The sequence below is a fragment of the Manacus vitellinus genome, unplaced genomic scaffold (genome assembly GCF_001715985.3).
Source record: "Manacus vitellinus isolate BGI_N305 unplaced genomic scaffold, ASM171598v3 scaffold_58_pilon, whole genome shotgun sequence".
Lineage (NCBI taxonomy): Eukaryota > Metazoa > Chordata > Aves > Passeriformes > Pipridae > Manacus > Manacus vitellinus.
The window spans coordinates 1,527,809-1,546,074 of record NW_021940671.1 but is presented as its reverse complement, the minus strand read 5'-3'; the positions used below and the strand labels follow the sequence as shown (position 1 = coordinate 1,546,074).

At 45.0% G+C, this 18,266-nt stretch overlaps 1 protein-coding gene across 1 annotated transcript in view; it reads right to left on the bottom strand.

Annotated features, from left to right (window-relative positions):
• The window catches only part of GCN1 (GCN1 activator of EIF2AK4), a 40,618-nt gene extending 22,703 nt beyond the window's left edge, over nt 1-17,915 (bottom strand). Inside the window, exons 1-25 of the mRNA XM_029963287.1 lie at nt 17,508-17,915; nt 15,817-15,919; nt 15,138-15,201; nt 14,456-14,587; nt 13,182-13,290; nt 12,422-12,520; nt 12,205-12,339; nt 11,640-11,708; nt 11,452-11,560; nt 10,978-11,052; nt 10,589-10,717; nt 10,313-10,363; nt 9,810-9,908; nt 9,359-9,532; nt 8,529-8,681; nt 7,735-7,827; nt 6,294-6,369; nt 5,963-6,122; nt 4,878-5,067; nt 4,650-4,774; nt 4,132-4,310; nt 3,866-3,959; nt 3,055-3,168; nt 2,659-2,857; nt 2,029-2,184 (exon numbers count right to left, since the gene is read on the bottom strand). Coding sequence (XP_029819147.1) covers nt 2,029-2,184; nt 2,659-2,857; nt 3,055-3,168; nt 3,866-3,959; nt 4,132-4,310; nt 4,650-4,774; nt 4,878-5,067; nt 5,963-6,122; nt 6,294-6,369; nt 7,735-7,827; nt 8,529-8,681; nt 9,359-9,532; nt 9,810-9,908; nt 10,313-10,363; nt 10,589-10,717; nt 10,978-11,052; nt 11,452-11,560; nt 11,640-11,708; nt 12,205-12,339; nt 12,422-12,520; nt 13,182-13,290; nt 14,456-14,587; nt 15,138-15,201; nt 15,817-15,919; nt 17,508-17,915 — 3,295 coding nt within the window. The remainder of the gene's footprint in view (nt 1-2,028; nt 2,185-2,658; nt 2,858-3,054; nt 3,169-3,865; nt 3,960-4,131; nt 4,311-4,649; nt 4,775-4,877; nt 5,068-5,962; nt 6,123-6,293; nt 6,370-7,734; nt 7,828-8,528; nt 8,682-9,358; nt 9,533-9,809; nt 9,909-10,312; nt 10,364-10,588; nt 10,718-10,977; nt 11,053-11,451; nt 11,561-11,639; nt 11,709-12,204; nt 12,340-12,421; nt 12,521-13,181; nt 13,291-14,455; nt 14,588-15,137; nt 15,202-15,816; nt 15,920-17,507) is intronic.
• Nucleotides 17,916-18,266: the final 351 nt, after the last annotated feature.

The following is an 18,266-nucleotide window of genomic DNA, read 5'->3' as shown; positions in this document are numbered from 1 at the left end:
TTGTGAGCTCCTATTTAACATGAACAGCTTCAGTAAAACCCCCTCCATTTCTGATGTGGGATTTTTTTCTCTCTGTTTTCTCAGTATCTGTTTGCTTTTATACTTTTTTTTCATTTTGAAGTATTGGTCAGGTATTTCTAGGTTTCAACCACTATCCCTCTATATGTAGCAGGAGAAAGAAAGCTTTATCTGAGATGATAAATGTTCTATTTATACAGTAGCTGGTACTGACCAACATGAAAAAGATTGCTGAAAAGCCAAGATATATTCTGTAATGAATGATAAATTTTATCATCCACATTACAAGGAGGTAGGGTCTGTCTTAGGTCTCATGGTAACCAGAGAAATTAACCTCTACTAAATCACATAGAAAACAACTACATTCTGTCGCAATGGAAAGCTCTAGACACCTCAATGTGAGAATCCAGGAACTTCGTTTATTGTAGATTGACAGCAGCTTAATATACACTCTATAATAGGTTCATGAATATTACAGAAATTAGGCTCATTACTGGTACTCAGTTAGGTGGTGATATCATCTTAACTGCTTTCCATTGTTTACACAGGTGGCTCGTTAAGTGTCTTTGTTTTGGTAATGCCTAGCTCCCGTTTTTCAGCTCAATTTAGAATACCCAAGGATGCTGCTGCTTTCTCACGGCCCTGCTATCTCAGACTTTCTCATGGGCCTAGTGAGACTGCTTATACTTTAGCAGTAGTCTTATACTTTAGCAGCTCATCCATAGCCTTAGCCATGTTCATATGTCCTCGCATTTCTAACCAATCCTCTACAACATTCCAAAGAACTTTGAAAATGAGAAAAAATCATTTGGGAATGTAACATGACTTGTCCAACAAAGTGCTATGGAAACTACTGCCTTTCTCTTCTGCAGAAGTGGAAAAAAATAATTGGATATTAATTTAATTAAGCACTGTAGGAAATCTTGAAGGACTCAAAATATGTCCACTTTTCTCTGGAAATAAGCCTGAAAATGGATTCAAATGTTAATGAACTTGCACTTACTGTGGCAGTAAATTGCATAGTGAAGACACTGAATTATCACCAAGCTGTTCAGCACTGAAGTGCTGTTCAACATGGTCAACTGCCACTGCTCAGCTGTGACAATGACATGTGCCACAGTCACACCTCTGCACATCTGACCGGCAGCTGAACAGCAAGGGGAGAACTGAACTACGGGGGTAAGGGACCAAACAGAACCCCACATTTCCCTTAAAAATATACACCATCTACCACAGCAGCTTTTACTGAGTTAGATGAGGAACAGCCTCAAAGCCTGGGTGAACCACCTCTATATCCCTGCAGTACAGCAGATGATGTGAGACAACCTAAGCCAGCCCGGCCCCCAAAGGACACACACCAACCCTCCTCTTCTCTACTGTTACTGTCAGTGGAGTGGCACAAGCACTTGTGCACCCCCCTGTGAAGGAGATTCTGGAAGTGATCTAGATTAAAACTATCTCCATTAATAAAATAAAAAAAAGGTTTATTTTAACTCAGATCATACGCTTGCCCTCGTGTTACAGAGTGGAAAGAAGTGCTCCTTCTACAACCATGCCATAATAAAATATTCATGAACTGCAGCACCACACAGCAAACAAGTAGAGGCCACGGGTACTTCACTGCTGAGATCACAGATAACAAGCAATTATTTTGTCTTTCCACTTAGTCTTGCTGAATCCCTTATGCTAAGTGGTGTTGAAATGTAGGAGCTGTCTTTGGCAAAGATGAGCCTTAATTTCACTGCTATTATTTCTGTATGAACCATTTTAAGAAAAAATACTGCTATTTTCTTTCTACACTTACTACACTTGTAACATCACTTCTACTACTACCAGCACACAAAAAAAAAACCCTTAAGGTTTTTCATATCTATGAAGAGTTATCCAATTAAAATAAAAAAAGTGAAGCCTCACAAAATATTATACAAACTTTGAAAACTAAACCAATTTATATTTATTGGAGGGGGGGAGAATGTCAGCAGGATGTACCATACTGACCATCCTTCTTACCTGGCTCTCCCTTGCCAGTTCGGCTGGGGATGGTGTGGGCATGCAGCAAGCTGACAACTCTGTTCAGAGCAGTGGGCAGCTCTTCCTGGCACCAGGATTCATCTAATTCACATTCTGGTTTCATCAGCCGCAAGGTCACGTGGCTCACTAAAGTACCTGCAAAGAAAGAACGAAGAACCCATGAGAGGACTAAACCCAAAGATTCCTCGAGAGGAAAATCCCCAGGAACACAGACTCAAGAACTGTAACAAAGCTCAGAGCAACAGTCAGGCTGCAAAGAGGCACAGAGAGGAAGGCCAGCCCCGGGGCTGACAGGGGACAGCTTTCTTCACAACATGTGTGAGCTACACTCACATCCTCTAAACTCTGCACACAGGAGATGGTCCCACAGCAACCAACTGCTCCCCAGAGCTGGTCACAATGACCAGACAACTCCTTGTCTTTGGTCCCAGTCCTATCCAGAAGTCGTATCTCTGGGAAATCACAGTCATCTCCCTAAGAACTGTTCCAGGTGGTTTTTCCTCTTGGCTTTTCTTGGTTGTGATCCACAGCTTGTAAGAGCAAGAATTTTCACTGCCCTGCCACAAAAATAATCTACCTTGCCCTTAAATAGCAACTGCAAATACTAACCAAAGGTTTTCAGTCGAGCAGGCATGACACAGGAAGCTAAGGAAAGAAAAAGTTTCTTAATCCTTGGAGCAGCCAAAGGAGATCGAAAAAGTGGCAAGAAGGAACTGATGAGACCAGGGATGTACTGAGTGAGACCAGGAGGCTTTTTCTTTATAACAGTGTCCAGGAGTCCTAGAGCTGTTTCCAGCTCATTATCAAGCTGTAAGAGAAACAATTCAAAAGGTTACCATACAAAAACTCCATTGGGAAAAAAACCAAGTTGTTAAATCTAATTTCTAATAAAAGAAACAAACAGGTGATTGCCAGATATTCTCTATGTTACATCATTTTCCTTTCATCAAAATTACTTGGGTCATGGTAGCTGCAGAGGTGGCAAAAAATACAATCAAAACTCACCTCCTTCAACCGTTTTCTTATCTGAGCCTCCCTTTCCAGCTGTGCATGCATCAGCTCCTTCTGCTTGCTTGTCAGCTGCACCTCATCCTTTATTCCTTTCTTCTTCTTTATCTCCTGCAGTAGAGAGCCATAGACATTATTAAGCTAGTTATTAACACCAGCTACTCAATTAGGTAGAGAAGAAAGTTGGACACACTGAGATTATTTGCTGTTTACTTTTAAAACAGTATCAAAATACACTTCCAAATATATTCCCTCTTGAGTAAAGACACAAAATGGAAATCAGCAGGTTAACAACACTTTAATGTCCCATTAGCAGCATAAGTTTCTCCCGTGTTTAAGTTGGTCACAAATCATTTAATATCGTTAAAAAGAGCTGTCCTCCCCAGAGCAAAGAGAAGTCAACCTTTAATAAAAGATTGTTCCAGTCAACCTGGCACATTCCTCTCCTTTCACCAAGTTCTTCCCCCCCACTCACACCCACTGCCCTGGCCAGGCCAAACAGAACTGCTGGCTGATGACAAGATGGAAGCACCTATGGAACAACTCTTACTGGGAAAGTTACACAAGACACATTGAACCAGAGATGAGGAGAGAAAACAGGGACTAGCAAGTAGGTAGAACAGCATATCAAAATACAAATATAACAGAAAAGAAATGGATACATACAGATACAAGAGAAGACAATGTTTAATTATTCAAAGAAGGTCAGAGAATCTTTCCCACACATATGCCAGAAGCCATGCAACAACACAGATGAGTTGCAGTGAAGGTGCTGATCAGCCTGGCTTTCCTGTTCCCATCAACTCACCTCCTTCAGCTCCAGCTCAATGATTTGTTCCTTGAAGGAATAAGCTTTGTTCTCCCTCTTCATGTTAGCCTTTTTCATGCTATCCTGTTGAGCACTGAGAAGGAAAAGTAGAGAAAAGAATCAGCACTGATCTGGACTGAGATCCGGACACAAAAATCTGGGAACTCCAGTCCAGAAAAAGCATCTGACACACCCAGTCACCCACTGGCAAGATGCCAGCAGTGATCAATCCCCAGGTGCAGAGAGACAAGAAATTTAAGTCTTACCTCTGTATTATAGACTTGTCATACAGTTCTCCCTCAGGTGTCTTCATGATGGCAAATTCGTCTCGAGTAACCTGGCACAGAGCTGGATTCTCCATTGATGCTGTGATAGTGCTGATGAGCTGTGGCAGCACTCTACCAGGTGAAAGCAGAGAGAGAGATCCCACTGCATTCATACATGACTGTCAGGGAAATGAAGGAAAAAACATAATCAGAATTCCTTAAAATTGTCTCCAAGAAGTATACCCTGCTGAGGCAGCCCTCATTATGTTCTAATCCCTAATGCCTTGTTTAGTGAGTACTTGAATCTTATCTAAAATTCTACTCAGTTGCTGGTACATTCTTTCTCCCTTAAATTCCACCTCCTTTTCACCAGAGACGTTCTTTTTGAACCTGCCTTTTCCTCACCTTTTAGATAGATCTCCTTCCTTATAGATCAGTTAGTACTGAACTCCTCCAGAAAATTCTCCTGTTCCAAGGTATCTCCCAAAACTACCACAAGGAAAGCAGGAATTAATCACCTGGTTCTCTGGAGTGTGGGCAGTGATCCTGGGCAAGATGTCATTCAGGTGTTTGCTAATGAAGTCTTTGGGATCTATCTTCATCTTGATGAGGAGGGCTGGCCAAAGTCCGGGCTGCACTGCCACTGGTAAGAAGAATAAATGAGAAGCAGGTTGCTGATACAATGAAATAAAGGTGTACAATAAAACCCCATGCATTGACCATGAGGGTCTTATCCCTGCACTTACCTACAGAAGGATGATGGCTCACCAGCAGCATCTCCAGGGCCAGCTTCTCTGGCTCAGAGGAATCCACATCAAGCCCTGCCACACTTGAGATGACACAGAGTGCCTCGAGAAGCACTCGGGGGGGAATGTATGTCCTTCCCAGCTCCGACAGCTCTCCTGACTCCATCACCAGGACCTCGTGAGGCAGAACCTGGATGGACAACACCAAACCCTCCTGAGCCCTGAGCACCTCCCCACAGTAACACCAGACTGAATGCCAACAATCACCTCCCTGTCAGTAACAAACCCCTGAAGTTTTCAAAGGAAGGAAGGGATAAAGGATAACAGCAAAACCAGAGCACAAGAGATGACAGCGGCAGAAAGATCAGGCATGGAGGACTATACTCAGTTGGGGTAAAATAAAACTAAAATGATCACTTCTGGCAAAGAAGACTTTGGAAAAGGTTGAGCCAGCTGGCTGGGAACAGTATGCCCGACTTCTGCAGTCTAATTTTACCCAGTATATTTTCAAAAATACTTTGTTCAGGCTGTGTCTGTTACATGGGAAGATTATTTACCAAGCCCCAGCCTTGCTACCTAATTAATACAGCTTAATCTATTACACAACTTGACATGGTGCTGCCCTAGCAGCAAGCCCAATAATACAGGACTCAGTGTTTCCTCTTTTATTTTTTATTACAGTTGCCATTAAAGTATTTATACTATATTTGTTTTAAATAGGTAGCCTGAGCTATAAGCCAGGGCAAAGGAACCAGAATACAAAGAAAGGAATTAAGCACTTGGTCTTCCAGTAGGGATTAAATTTGCATTAAATTAATAGAAGGCCATGGAAAACTACAGCTTCCTCCCCAAATAATTTTGAATAATACGTCTTTTTGTATATATATATGGAAGAATAGGCACACCATAGACATTTTTACTGTAATATGCAGTAATCCAGTAACAAATGGCATTCTAGGAGAACATCTGGAGCTGAATAATCTTCACATCAGGCTGTATGTCAATACTAACAGCAAATCTAGGGCAGGAAGGTGACTGGCAGTATACAACTGCCTGGGCACAGACCAGGCTTCTTGGCTACTCACCTTGTGAGAACTGAGAACCACTTTGAGCTCCTCCAAGAGCCCATAGGCCAGTTTGTACCCTCCCAGAGAGGACAGGAGCTTCTTAACTGTTTGGTGGGCCTGTCTCCGAACGTGCCAGGTCCGACTCAGCAGGACGGCAACCAGGGCACGGTGGTACTGCCTGAAAACAGACACACAGGTTTAGCCAGGGAGGCAGCTCTGCAAACCAACTGGACACAAAAGCACCAAGAGTTCCACTCTCCATGCCACGTCCCAAGCCCACCCTCCCCACTGCCCACACCGGCACTCCGGGATCAGACACGGATCTGGGACAGAAGTGCACTCTACGTACTGAACTTTGCTTTCAGGCAGCCGCTGGGCATGATCCAGGAGCAGGCGCTCTGTCAGCTGCAGCACTGTGCACATGGCTGTGGGAAAAGACAAATATTTAAAATAGCATGGAACTTCAGAAGGAAGTAGATGTATTTTTTTTACCTGAAAACAAACAAACAGCAAGCAGGACACAGTGAAATAGCTCCCCAAGCTGAGCCTCTACATAATCTTCTCAGTGAAGCTAGAGACAAATCCAACTCAGGTCTGCCAAGACTGGGAACAGAACCATGATTTCATACAAGTGTTGTTAGCTGGATCCCAGGACAATTTTCCTGACCACTGTGTGTGACCTATTTTGGTTTAAGTTGACAGAGCAAAGCAAATGATAAACACCACACTCACTGCATCAGTACTTTATTTCCTGAGCCCTCCCCAAAGAGCTTCAGTGAAACAAAATGAGTACTGAGTGTCAGCTGTCACTGGACCCTTTGGTTTGTGAATGGATGCTCAACCACATCACACAAGCAGGAGCAGAAGCCCTGAAACATGGGGTGGGTAATAACCCCCTAAGCATGGATCTGACATCCAAGGTATCGTGATTTGGGCACGTTAATGATGTCACAGCTGGACAGCTTTGCCTAAATCAGCAACAACAAACCATGACAGTATTTACTCTCAGCATTAGTTCTTGGATCTAACATCCTAAGGGACCATTCCAAAATTTTCCAAATCACGCTGTTTCAGGATATTTGCAGACTTAGGAGAGAAAATGAATGGATATGCACAGTGCCTTCAGGAAGCAGGGATTGCAGGAAGCAAAGGAGAAATTACATTTCCCATTTAGAAAACTTTACCTATTGTACCTTTGTACAAAAGATAAATTAATTCATTTCAGAGAAATGATTAATGAACTGTTTTTCAAAACTTCCAGTTTACAATGTAGATAGTCAGTAATGTTTTCTGTTGGGCACATTCCATTAATTTTTTTTTCAATTAATCTTTAAACACAATCAATCAAAACAGAGCACAGAAACACTAATTTATAGTCCAATTCACTTCTGTCTGTTATTACTCTTCCCCCACATTTCTTAAGATTTTCACCTACATTTTTTATTCTCCAGCCTTATTTTACTTTCTCCCATCTTATTCTAAATTTTATGCTTTTCCACATCCCTCAGATTAGCTGCACCTCTTTACTTACAAATGGGAACACCATTCAGATACATTTTGTTTTGGAATGATAAATGTGTGATAACAGGTCCATCAAGAAATAAACTGATTCATTGTCAAGCTTAGACTACAACTAGTCTAGGTGTACTTCTGAAGAGTACACTGTTCATTTTAATCTGAAACTCCATCCTCCAAGGATCATAGAACAGGACTAACAAAAACATTAGTTCTTGTAAGTACTAAGAAACAGAGTTAAACAGCAACTGGATATACAATAACTGCCAATTTACCTTCCTCTGATGCAGACTGCAAGAACTTCTCAGATGTAAAAATTTGTTTTTTCTCATCCAGAATCAGCTGCCAGAACCCACTCAGCTTAGACTCTGACAGGAAAAGAACAGATGTCTATCAAGGATGTTTCAAAATAAGTCAGAATCACCAGTGCACATAAAATACAGTAGAATTCTGTCTCCTGAAATCCCTCAAGTTACTTCTAAGCCTTACTTGTCTTCAGTTCTAAAGCCTCTCATCTCTCTCATTCAGAACTATAAACATGCCAAAAAATCACCTGCTGACAAAAATACATTTCTCTGACTTACACATGTGAAATGTAAAGTCTGATTCACCTTAATCTTTCATAGGGCAAACCTTCCCAAAAATGAAGGAAAGGAGGGAAGTGGTGTGTTGCTTCTGGTAGAACACACCTGGGTTTTATATCTGATAGATGTATGAACTCAGTTCCTCATGCTTTCCAAAACACTACCCAAATAACAATCAAGTAATTATTTCAATACATCAGTCAACTCCTACCATGTAAGGTCTGAGTGAACATCATCTGTCAGAATAAAGAGGAATATTGCCTTAACTGAATGGAAGCTGGAATTTGCAAAGCCATGGAAGAGCAAGAATTCTTCCCTGAATGAGACAGGAATTAATCTTTCCCTGGTTTACAAAATAGTAATGATTTTCTATGCAGAAACTATCCACAGATTAGGGAATAGTATCCCCTGCACATTATCAGGAAGAAGTGTTAACCCTCAGAACCTGTTTATATTGGATTCTGCCAGCTGTTTTGTGACCTTACCAGTTTGTCCCTCAATTACAGACATCCTGCAGATCAACAGAGCCGCAGCAACTCCTTCAGTTACCATGGGAACCTGAGTACTTTGAGACGCTGCTTTTTCTACTGTCTGGATGAGCATTGGCAGCAAGTCCATTCCCTGCAATAATGTGTCACCTGAGGAGACAAAAGAGACAGGTTACAAAGCAACATGGTTCTTCTCACTTTACAACCCAGGTATCAGTGTTTCTTCTGCTGTTATGAGACAAGGAAAGGAATCAGACACATGCTGGGGGGGATTCTGAATCTCCCAGAGTATTTGCCAATCAGTAATATTAAAGTGTGAAAAGCTAGATGGTAACAACTTCAGTCCTTTCCTCACAGACAGAGCAGTCCCATCTCAATACCAGTTTCTGTTCATGGGATGCAAAAGAAAATGCTAATTCAGTTACATTAAAGGAATTAGTTCAAATCACAGGAAGTCTGACTTCAAAGATTAATGTTTTCTTAAGAGAGGGAAAGTAAATTCCTGGCAAGTCATGACCATCTGTTCCACTTCAAACATTCACAAGTTAAGGAATCCCAGAGGTCTAACAACTGTGGATGAAATGCTGCAGTCAAAGGGGATAGGACCAACAGATGCAAATCTCAAGAGGATCACCAAAAGATAATAATTTCTTAAGTTCTTCATTTCAAACACAGTAATTTTATTTCTTTTTTTTAAAGCTTCCAAGAGTCAAAGACACAAACCAAGATTTCAGTGAGTGGGGTGCTATATAAAACAAAAGCATGGTCCCTGAGCTAGAAATCTTACAATTCTAGTGCAAGACAAAAATAAAGGTGCCCAGTTTTACCTTTGAAGGAGGCCAGCATGCACTGCAGGTAGGCATGTCTCACAGCTGAAGTTGAGGTTTTAAGGCTGAAGGCTTTCTTTAGCCATTCCACCAGCTTTTTAGGAACCTCTGTGGTGAACCGAACACACCAGAGAGCCAGGACAGAGACTGCATGAACCAACGTGCCTTCATGGACTGGGAAGGAACACAGAGCTCATGTCAGTTCAGCAACTGCATCAAGTACAGGAATATAAACCAGAAAGCAGGTAACAATGTCAGAATGCAAGAAAAGAACACATGTGCTCCTAACAGGCACTGCACTTTTCCATGGGGCTACTCATCACAATAGGGCAACAGACTCCATAACACAGTGGCCAAGATTCCAGATTCACCCTGAATTACAGGCTATGTGGAAATCCTGCTCAAGATAAAAGCAGCTTAGCAAACCCAGAACAAAGGCAAGAGGTCTCACCTTCTTGTTGCAGGAAAGGGATGAAAAGCTCAGCCATGGTTCCACTCAGAGCTTGGCTGGAGGGTCCAGAAACCACATGGTGACTAAGGCTGCCAATCCCTGAAAGGACAGAATTCTCTCAGCAGTTCCCAAACTACCAGCACAAAATCTAAAGCCAATAAAGAATGACCCTTCACATTTCAATCCTTGCACAGACATCTTTTTTCTTGTCACTACATCTAGATGTCACATCCACCAGGTACCAACACTGGAGGATCTCTGTCTTCATTTTTACTCAGGAAACAAGTCTTCTTTGAATAAAATATTTGGCCTACCAGCCAATTATTTTCTTTGAATAGAAAGTCAGAACTGGTATGTGGTATCCAGCACCCTCTATGGCTTCAACTACAGCCAATTCAGAGAGACAGGTGGGGAATCCTGAAGGCTGAAATACAGATCCCTCCCATTCAGCCTTTTGCTGAATTTCTTTCACCAAAGAAGCAGTTTTCTTCTAGGATCCTCACCTGAAAGGACGCTCATCTTCTGAGCAACAACTGTCAGCTTCCCCTCTGAGCCTGCCAACAAGGAACACATGGGTGACAGGTGACTTACAGACAACTGCTATGTGCTACATGGAGAATCTTCTCCAAAATACAACAGCTTGCCCCATTATCCCTGAGCCAGGTTGAGCCACCCCTGCCATACAAGCAGCTACAGACAACAGAAAATACAATACACAGAACTCCTTGAGGCTGACAAACCTGTATTCATCCCCACTGCTTATCCTACAATTTACTCACCCCCTAAGATGGCAAAAAGGTGTTTGCCCAGCGACTCCACAGCCGAAGGATCGCTACACTGCCGAGCCAGGTTCCTCAGTGCCACAACTGCTTCATCCATCAGCTGCACACTGTTGGATTTCAGATGACCTAGAAAATAATGCACAAGCTAAGAGTTCCTTATGATAAACTGCTTAAAATCAGCAAGGCAAGGACATATCTTTACACGTGGCTTAACTTGGCTTCTGGAACCATCACATGAACTATTCCAGTTTCAAGTTACAGCATCATCCTCCCTCCCATGTAAAACCACCTCTTCATCAGTAGTGAAGCTGTTACAGGTGTAGCCAGAAAGTTGAGGAAAGCTTTATTCTGAATTCATCATTCCCCCCAGCAGTGAGAGCACTTACTGGCCAGTCCTTTCACAATGTCCAGAGCATACTGGCTGAGATCCAGGTTCACAGACACAAGCAAGCAAGAGATTGCTGAAGACAGAAGAGATAATGGCACATTACATTCTGTTAAGTAACTGTTTTTAGCATTTTAATACACCCTTCCCCACAATTCACATCAAGAGAGTCAGGGTAGTAAGGAGTAGCAATAAAAAAACCCTACTGATGCCCAGTGAATAGATTAATTCAGGATTATTCTTAGCACTCAGCTGTGAAATCCCGTCCTTGGTGCAAACAGTAGCTAAAACACACCCTGACACTTGGGATCACACTACAAATGTTGCTTCTCCACATCTAACCCTAGGATGTCAGACAATCCTGCTGCCTGCACTCGCAGTACCAGCAGCACAGTCCAGAGAGACACTGCCCCAACAGCTCCAGACCTCTAAGGAGGCTCTTTGACAGAGCAACACACAGAGACAACACACTCACTTTCGATTACATTCTCAGGACTCCGTAGCAGGGATTTCTGCAGAGTTGGCAAAACCGAGTCCTTGAACTCTGCGTGGGACATGTAGCGGAGGAGCGGGGAACAGCTGTCCTGCAAAGGAACAGAGCGTCAGCACCACCCCCAAGGCTGCCAGGGGACAAAGCAAAGCACCTCTGCAACAGTGTCTCACCAGTAGGTGCTTCTGAGGCTTTGTCTTGCTCATAAGGATGGTCTTCAAGTAGAAATCCAGGAGAGCACTCTGAGCAAGCAGAAACACCAGATTACAGCCACATCACAACTTGTACACAGCTCCCAGCACACTGTAGGGAAACCAGGCTGGACACCCCACCTCCTTCTCCTCTGGAAGGCTGCCCTACTCCCTACACAGCAGCTTTGCTTCCACCCTCACGTAAGTCAGTCAAGCAGAAGTTGCTGCTCTCTGCTCTACCCTGAGCCCAACACTCAAACCACACTGAGAGCTGCCTTTCATTCCCACAACAGAGAGAAGGCAGGAAGCTGCAGTGTTGGCAACCTACAGAAATGCCCAGGCAACACCAAACAGCCACAGATCTGGCACCTCCTCTAAACCTCCAAACCTCCTCTAAAGGCAGAAGTGCAGAACTACTGAATATATATAGTGAAACAGGGGCAGATGCAAAGTACCAGCCTCACTGAGACATCTGTTCAGCCCCTTCTCCATGATGACAAGTGACGCTTCTTATTCCCCCAAAAAACCAGCAGTACAACAGATGTACCTTGTATCGTTTAATAATATCCATCTCCTTCTGGGCTGTGCAAAACTGCACCACAAGTCCCAGCATTGCAGCATAACTCTGGTTTGGTCCAAGACCAAGAATGACAGATAGGTACTGATCCACCAGATCCTGGTTCTGGAGAGAAAAAGAGCAAGGCATGTTAACAGCAGAGAAGCCAGAACAGCTGTTGACTATGGCACATAAGGTTATACATCACCTCTTTCCACAGCCTGTTCAGTTTCTTCACGGCCCCATCCACCGCCTGCTTATGAGAACCTCCCAGGACTTCCAAGAGGAGCAAACACTGAACCTCCACCTGCCAAGGGCAACAGCCAAGAAAACCTTCATGCACTTGCTTCTCAGAGAGTTCATATCAAATAAGACATGCCAAATGCCGCTGATTAGCAGAATCTGCTTAAGAAAATGTCCTTAGGACATGTAAGTTCTTCCCACAAGCTGCCATTGCTTTCATCCCACATGCACCTCTTTGCAGAACCATGAATAACAGTTTTGGAAACTCCACCTTTGAAAGCAGCAATTTATATCAGATTACATCCCTTCTTGAAGTGTGTTTCGACTATATCCCAAGGTGCTGTGAGCGTGGTCACAGGTTCGTGTTGTTAAAGGAGGTGAAAAGAAAGTAAAAAGCTATTTGATACCGTATGACACAATCTCACACTTCAAGGGAGTCACAAGGACTTCATGCCACACTGCAGATACACCTTAGAAGCACCAATAGCCACCTCTGTATGCACAGCTGCAAGACTGCCCCTCTCTCATGCTTTACACATCTCCTGCTTCCTCCAGCAGAACAGGAGAGATCAAAATACACCAGATTCCCTTGTAAACCTGGATTTTAACCTGCTGTTATCAGTTACATTCAGAATTATTTGCCATGTTTCAGCAACTTAAAGACATTAGAAATATTTAAGTCCTTATCTCCAAAGGGATACTTCTGCAAACCAAAAAGAACCTACCAGTTTTTTCCATGTTTCTCCCTGTCTCTTGTCAGGCGTCGGAAAGACTGTGCGTACAAGCAGGCACGTCCAGGAGAGCGCCAGCAGAGCTGCAGACCCACTGCTCTTACTGTTGCACAAACAGGAGAGGGAAGTAAATCTACAGCTCCCAGTAGGAAATCTACACCTACTAGATCATAACAGACCCATCTTTGCCCATGTCAGAACAGCACCTGACTGACAGGCAATTTTGTCACACAAAAATGCAGCTAAAGCCTTCGCTTTTAATGGAAGCTGTTTCAGCTCTGGTTTGACACTCAGAGCTTCCAAATGGCACACCAGAGGATAAGTCTTGCCTGCTGGGAATAATGAGAAACCATAGCAGAAGAAAGAGACCATTTTTGGATCTTCCCAGCGGCATTACAGAAATGAGAGTTAAATAATTTACCAACTGAGAGTGCCCAAAAAGTGACTCAAGATTTCTCACCTGCTGCTCAACTTTACTGTCAAGAGCTTCCCAGCCTTAGATTGCCAAATCTTTCCTCAGCTCACATTCCCTCCTGGCACACTGCATGGTTCTGGTTTCTGCCAACCCTCACCCCCTCCCTCTGCTACAGGCAACAGATCCCACCTCGCAGCTCCCTGAGGATCCTCACCCCCTTTAGATCTCTATTTCAAAGTGAAAAAATGTAGATAGTGTCCCTGCACACAAGGCCAGTCACCATGACTGAAGGGTGAATATCCTGTCACTGCAAGCCTTGGAACCCAGATCAGGGATTTTTCTAAAGCTGCACTTAGTTCAGCCACAGAGGCACTACAGGATGGCACCCTGTGGCCTGTGTCAGCTCAGCAATACCCTAAGTCACCCTTTGGAACCACAAGTGTTTCCAGAAGTTACCACAAGAGAAGAGCTCCTTGTTGCTCAGCTCAGCTTCCAATTTCATTATCTCCCTGTCTATACCAAGGGATTGAATTCCACCAGCTGAAGACCTGATGGGTAAGGAAATCCCCTTTCCTAAACATTTTGGAGACTGTTTCTTGATAAAAGATCTGAAGTTTAACAAAAGCAAAGCTCTAACTCAGACCCAATCCACCAGCACTGATACCTCTTTCTTGTCTTCTGGGAAAGCAGTGTAAATATCCTGGTAAGAGAGGAACATCTGAAAGGCATTAACAACTTTGTCTCTGAAGGTTTTTAACACCTCTGCCAAACAGCAGCAGAACAACCACTCTGAACACAGGAGCAACTACCAGCAACTCAGAACCATTTCCACACAAGGCAACTCATCCAGCACCTGGGAACTCCAGCCTTGCCACCGATCCCTGAAGACTGCAGAGAGTGCAGAAGGTTTCTTGCCGTTGCCTCCGGCTGGGACTCTGCGAGCTGCTGAAGGGCCGACTGCAGGGCTCGGCGGGACGCTGCATCCCTGCAGTGACAAACATACAGTGAGCATCACAAACCTGCCAACATCACACACAGGGCTCTGTGTGGAGGTAGTAACTACTTTATCCTTTCTGTTCCAAAAACTGGAAAAGTTTCTGGTAGAAAGCTCCATTCCCTTCCACAAGCGACAGCAGTTATGTGGAGGCTCTCCAGCATGTTGCAGAAGAAAACAGGTTCTGAACAGCTCCTCTGCAAGAGATCGTGATTTAATCCCATCTAGAAGTGTCTAAAAGGCATCTAAAAGACACCTCGGTCCTGCTTCACAAGGACATGGGTGTTCATTCTTGCAAACTGAACCACAGGACAAAGGGTTTAATTTCAAAATTAAAGGTAAAATGCAAGGCAAGTGTTGCAAAACTTTCTAATGTCAAACCTATCCTGAGAGCCTAATTACAAATGACACCCTTCAGTGTCACACACATCTCTGTGACATTGCATGCTAACATTTCCAGATGCTCCAGAACAGTCTAACTAACAAACATGTAAATACTGATAGATTAAATCATACAGCCTTTCCACATCAATTTACTCACCGGTATCGATGCAGAGTAAGGCAGAAGAGTTTGCAAAGGCCCTTCACTGCACCCTCTGGAAGATCTGTAACAATGTGTTCCAAAATATTTCTTCATTAATTGATGAGCTCTTAATCTTTAACACAAACACAATTCACTCCACAACTGAAATCAGTAAACTGCTCGCATCACATCTATGAAACTGTTTGCAAGTAAAAGTTTCCGCTTTTTGTATGTTTTATGCATATTTTTAAAAATAATGGCAATAATTTGAACAGATGGAATACAGCCATCTTCAGAAAATGAGAGAAATAAGAAAGTTTTAAAAATTTGCTTCAGCTGTTTTATTCAGACCACTTGAAATTTTCTACACTCCCCTCCATAGACGTGTATCTGAATATTCCATGAGAATTAAAAAAACAGGCTGAGTCAGGAGAGAAACAGGTAACTGAAACACTAATGAAGAACTAATACACACAGTGCTACAGCTACTGACTGGAAAAAGCACATGTGCCAAAAAACAGGGTTCTGTGCTACCTACAAACTTCACACTTGGAATTAACGCTGTGACGGAGCACAGACTCCAAATGCTGCCAGTATCCCCCCCTCACAAAAACACCCCTCACACAGCCCTTGAAACAAAACATTTTAATATTCTCCTCCACCCTGGTAAGCAGGACAATGTCCCCCAAGCTCTTACCTTTCCCAGAAATGCATTTTCCCAGCTCACTGAGGATCTCTCTCCGTTCCTTCACGCTGGCTGTAGTTACTTTTACTGCGAAGCGCTTCAGTGTGTCAGAAATCTGAAACCACAAAGAGGAAACATCAGACTGCCTTTGATATCAACCCACAGAACACAAACCAGGCAAGCAGAACATGTCATCTGCTGCCACATGACCTCTCAGTGCCCAAATGTTGGGCATCCACGGTCTCATCTGCCAGGGAAGGGTCACTGTGCACCACACCATGAAACTCTGTCTCCTTGGCTGAAGGATGACTGCTCTCTGTTTGCTAACCTGTCCCCCTGGCACAGTGCTCATGCTCTGTAAGAGACACCCCTCTAAAAGTAACACAGAGTAAGAGCTAACACCAATAACCTGGAGTGCAGGACCTTTGAAAGCAAAAAATAATGCACTTCAAGAACTCAAAGGAGCTTTTCCATGTACATTATAGCCTAAAGCTCAGGCAGACCTGAAGAGGGACTCCAAACTGCAGACAACCCAGGGTGACTGTAACTGCCCATCCTGAAAAACTGACCTGTGGTTCCAGGTGTCAGTAGTTGTGAAATTCTGTACTGGCATTTCCTGTTTTCCAAAATTAACAAGCACATTGCAAGGATTTTGTAAAATGGACTTGCCAGATTAGAAAAGGTTGTGCCTCACTACCAAACTCCTCCATGTGCTATCAGCCATGTCCAAGGTTACCCAAGCAAAACAAAAATCACACCACACAACCCAAAGGGTTTTTTATGCCTGTGTTAATGTGTGCTGGGATCTGCTGGAGGGATGGGACTGAAATCACTCACCTCTGCATTTACAGAAACCAAAACAGAGCTCTCCAGGAAGGGCTTTTGAAATCCCGCTCTTAAATTCAGCCACTTTATATCTTAACAATAATCATCATCTTTTGGAAGGGCAGCAAATGTGCATGTCTTTAGAAACTCATCAAAACTGTTCCTTCTCCCTTCAGTCTTTTTCAAAGAGCTTCTCAGGAACTGCCTTCAGTGAAGCTTTTTGCTGACACGCTGGAAGGTCAATCCTGCTCAGCAACTACCTGGGATTTAGGGACCATCCACACCTCCCTGAGCCTGTGACCACTTCACACCCCCAGCTCTCCCTAAAACTGGTTGGAAGCAGGGCTGCACCCCTGAACAGCAAGGACTGGGTCGAGCTGTGGAGGACAACCAACAACCGACAGAACCAGAAGCCATTAAGGAGCTGCTCTGCCTTCAAACCTTCCAGTACAGGAGTTCATCATATGCAAACTCAAACCAAGCTCCACTTACTCAAGCTGCTTAATAACAAGCAGGCAGGCAGATGTACAAACAGGAAAAACGTGTTTAAATTCTCTCAACAGTCTAGAAACTGAAATTATAAATTACGTATAACACCACAGGACTTCCCCAGCATCTCAGTGGCTTACAGAACCTGCACAAACCCCGACTCCCCAGTCTCCACGCAAGAGCAGCTGGGACAGGTTACACCTATTTGCTTTTTCCTTTTATTAGGACGTTTATGTACACACGCATACAAATCCAGCCTACAAGCAACGCTGCTGCAGGCAAACAGAGAGAACAAAAAGGTGATATAACAAAACAAGTTAGGAAGACCTAAGTTGAGAAGACCGGAGTTTGCCTTGGGAACACCTCAAGCCCATCAGGGTTAAACAGGCGGTCCCGGGCACGGGAGGCGGCACTCCGGGCTCCCCCGGCGGGGCGGTGTGAACCGGGGGAGAACGGCGGGCCCGCCGAGAGCCCAGCGAGCCCGGCAGCCGCACAGGGATCGCAGCCGGGCGTTGACCGGACGGACGCAACCGCCGCCCCCCGCTCCTCCTCCGGCCCGGCCCGCGCGGCAGCGCCGGCGGCGGGGCGGGCCCTTCCCGCGGCCGGGCACAGCCGCGGGTGCGCGGCCCGCCCCGGGCCGGGCGGACACGGCCCCAGACAGCCGGGGCACCGAGCCGAGCCCCGCCGCCGGGCCGGGCGCAGCGGGCGGGAGCGGAGCCCCCGCAGCCCTGCCCTGCCCTGCCCTGTCCGGCCGGGCCGGCGCGGCCCGTCCCGCACTCACCTGCGTGTCGCCGCATCGCTCCGCCCCGACCCCGGAACCACGTAGCGGCTTCCCGGGCGGGCCCGGCGCCGGGCGATGGGCGCTGCCCGCCCGCCCGGGGGAGCCGCGGCTGCTCCGCACGCGCCGGACCCACCTCGAGCGCGGGGAACAGCACGGACGGGCGGCGGCTGCAGCGCCCAGAGCAGCTGCGGGCGAGGCCTCTGCTCAGCTCGGCCGGGAAGGGCTGAGCTGCCGGCGGGTGCAGAGCAGCGGCACCGAGAACAACCCTCCCCTGCAGCACACGGGGAGGAGGAACAACTGCTCGCCGACAGCACACGGGGCTCCAGCAACAACTGCTCCCCTGCAGCTCCTCGGCCCGAGGAACAAC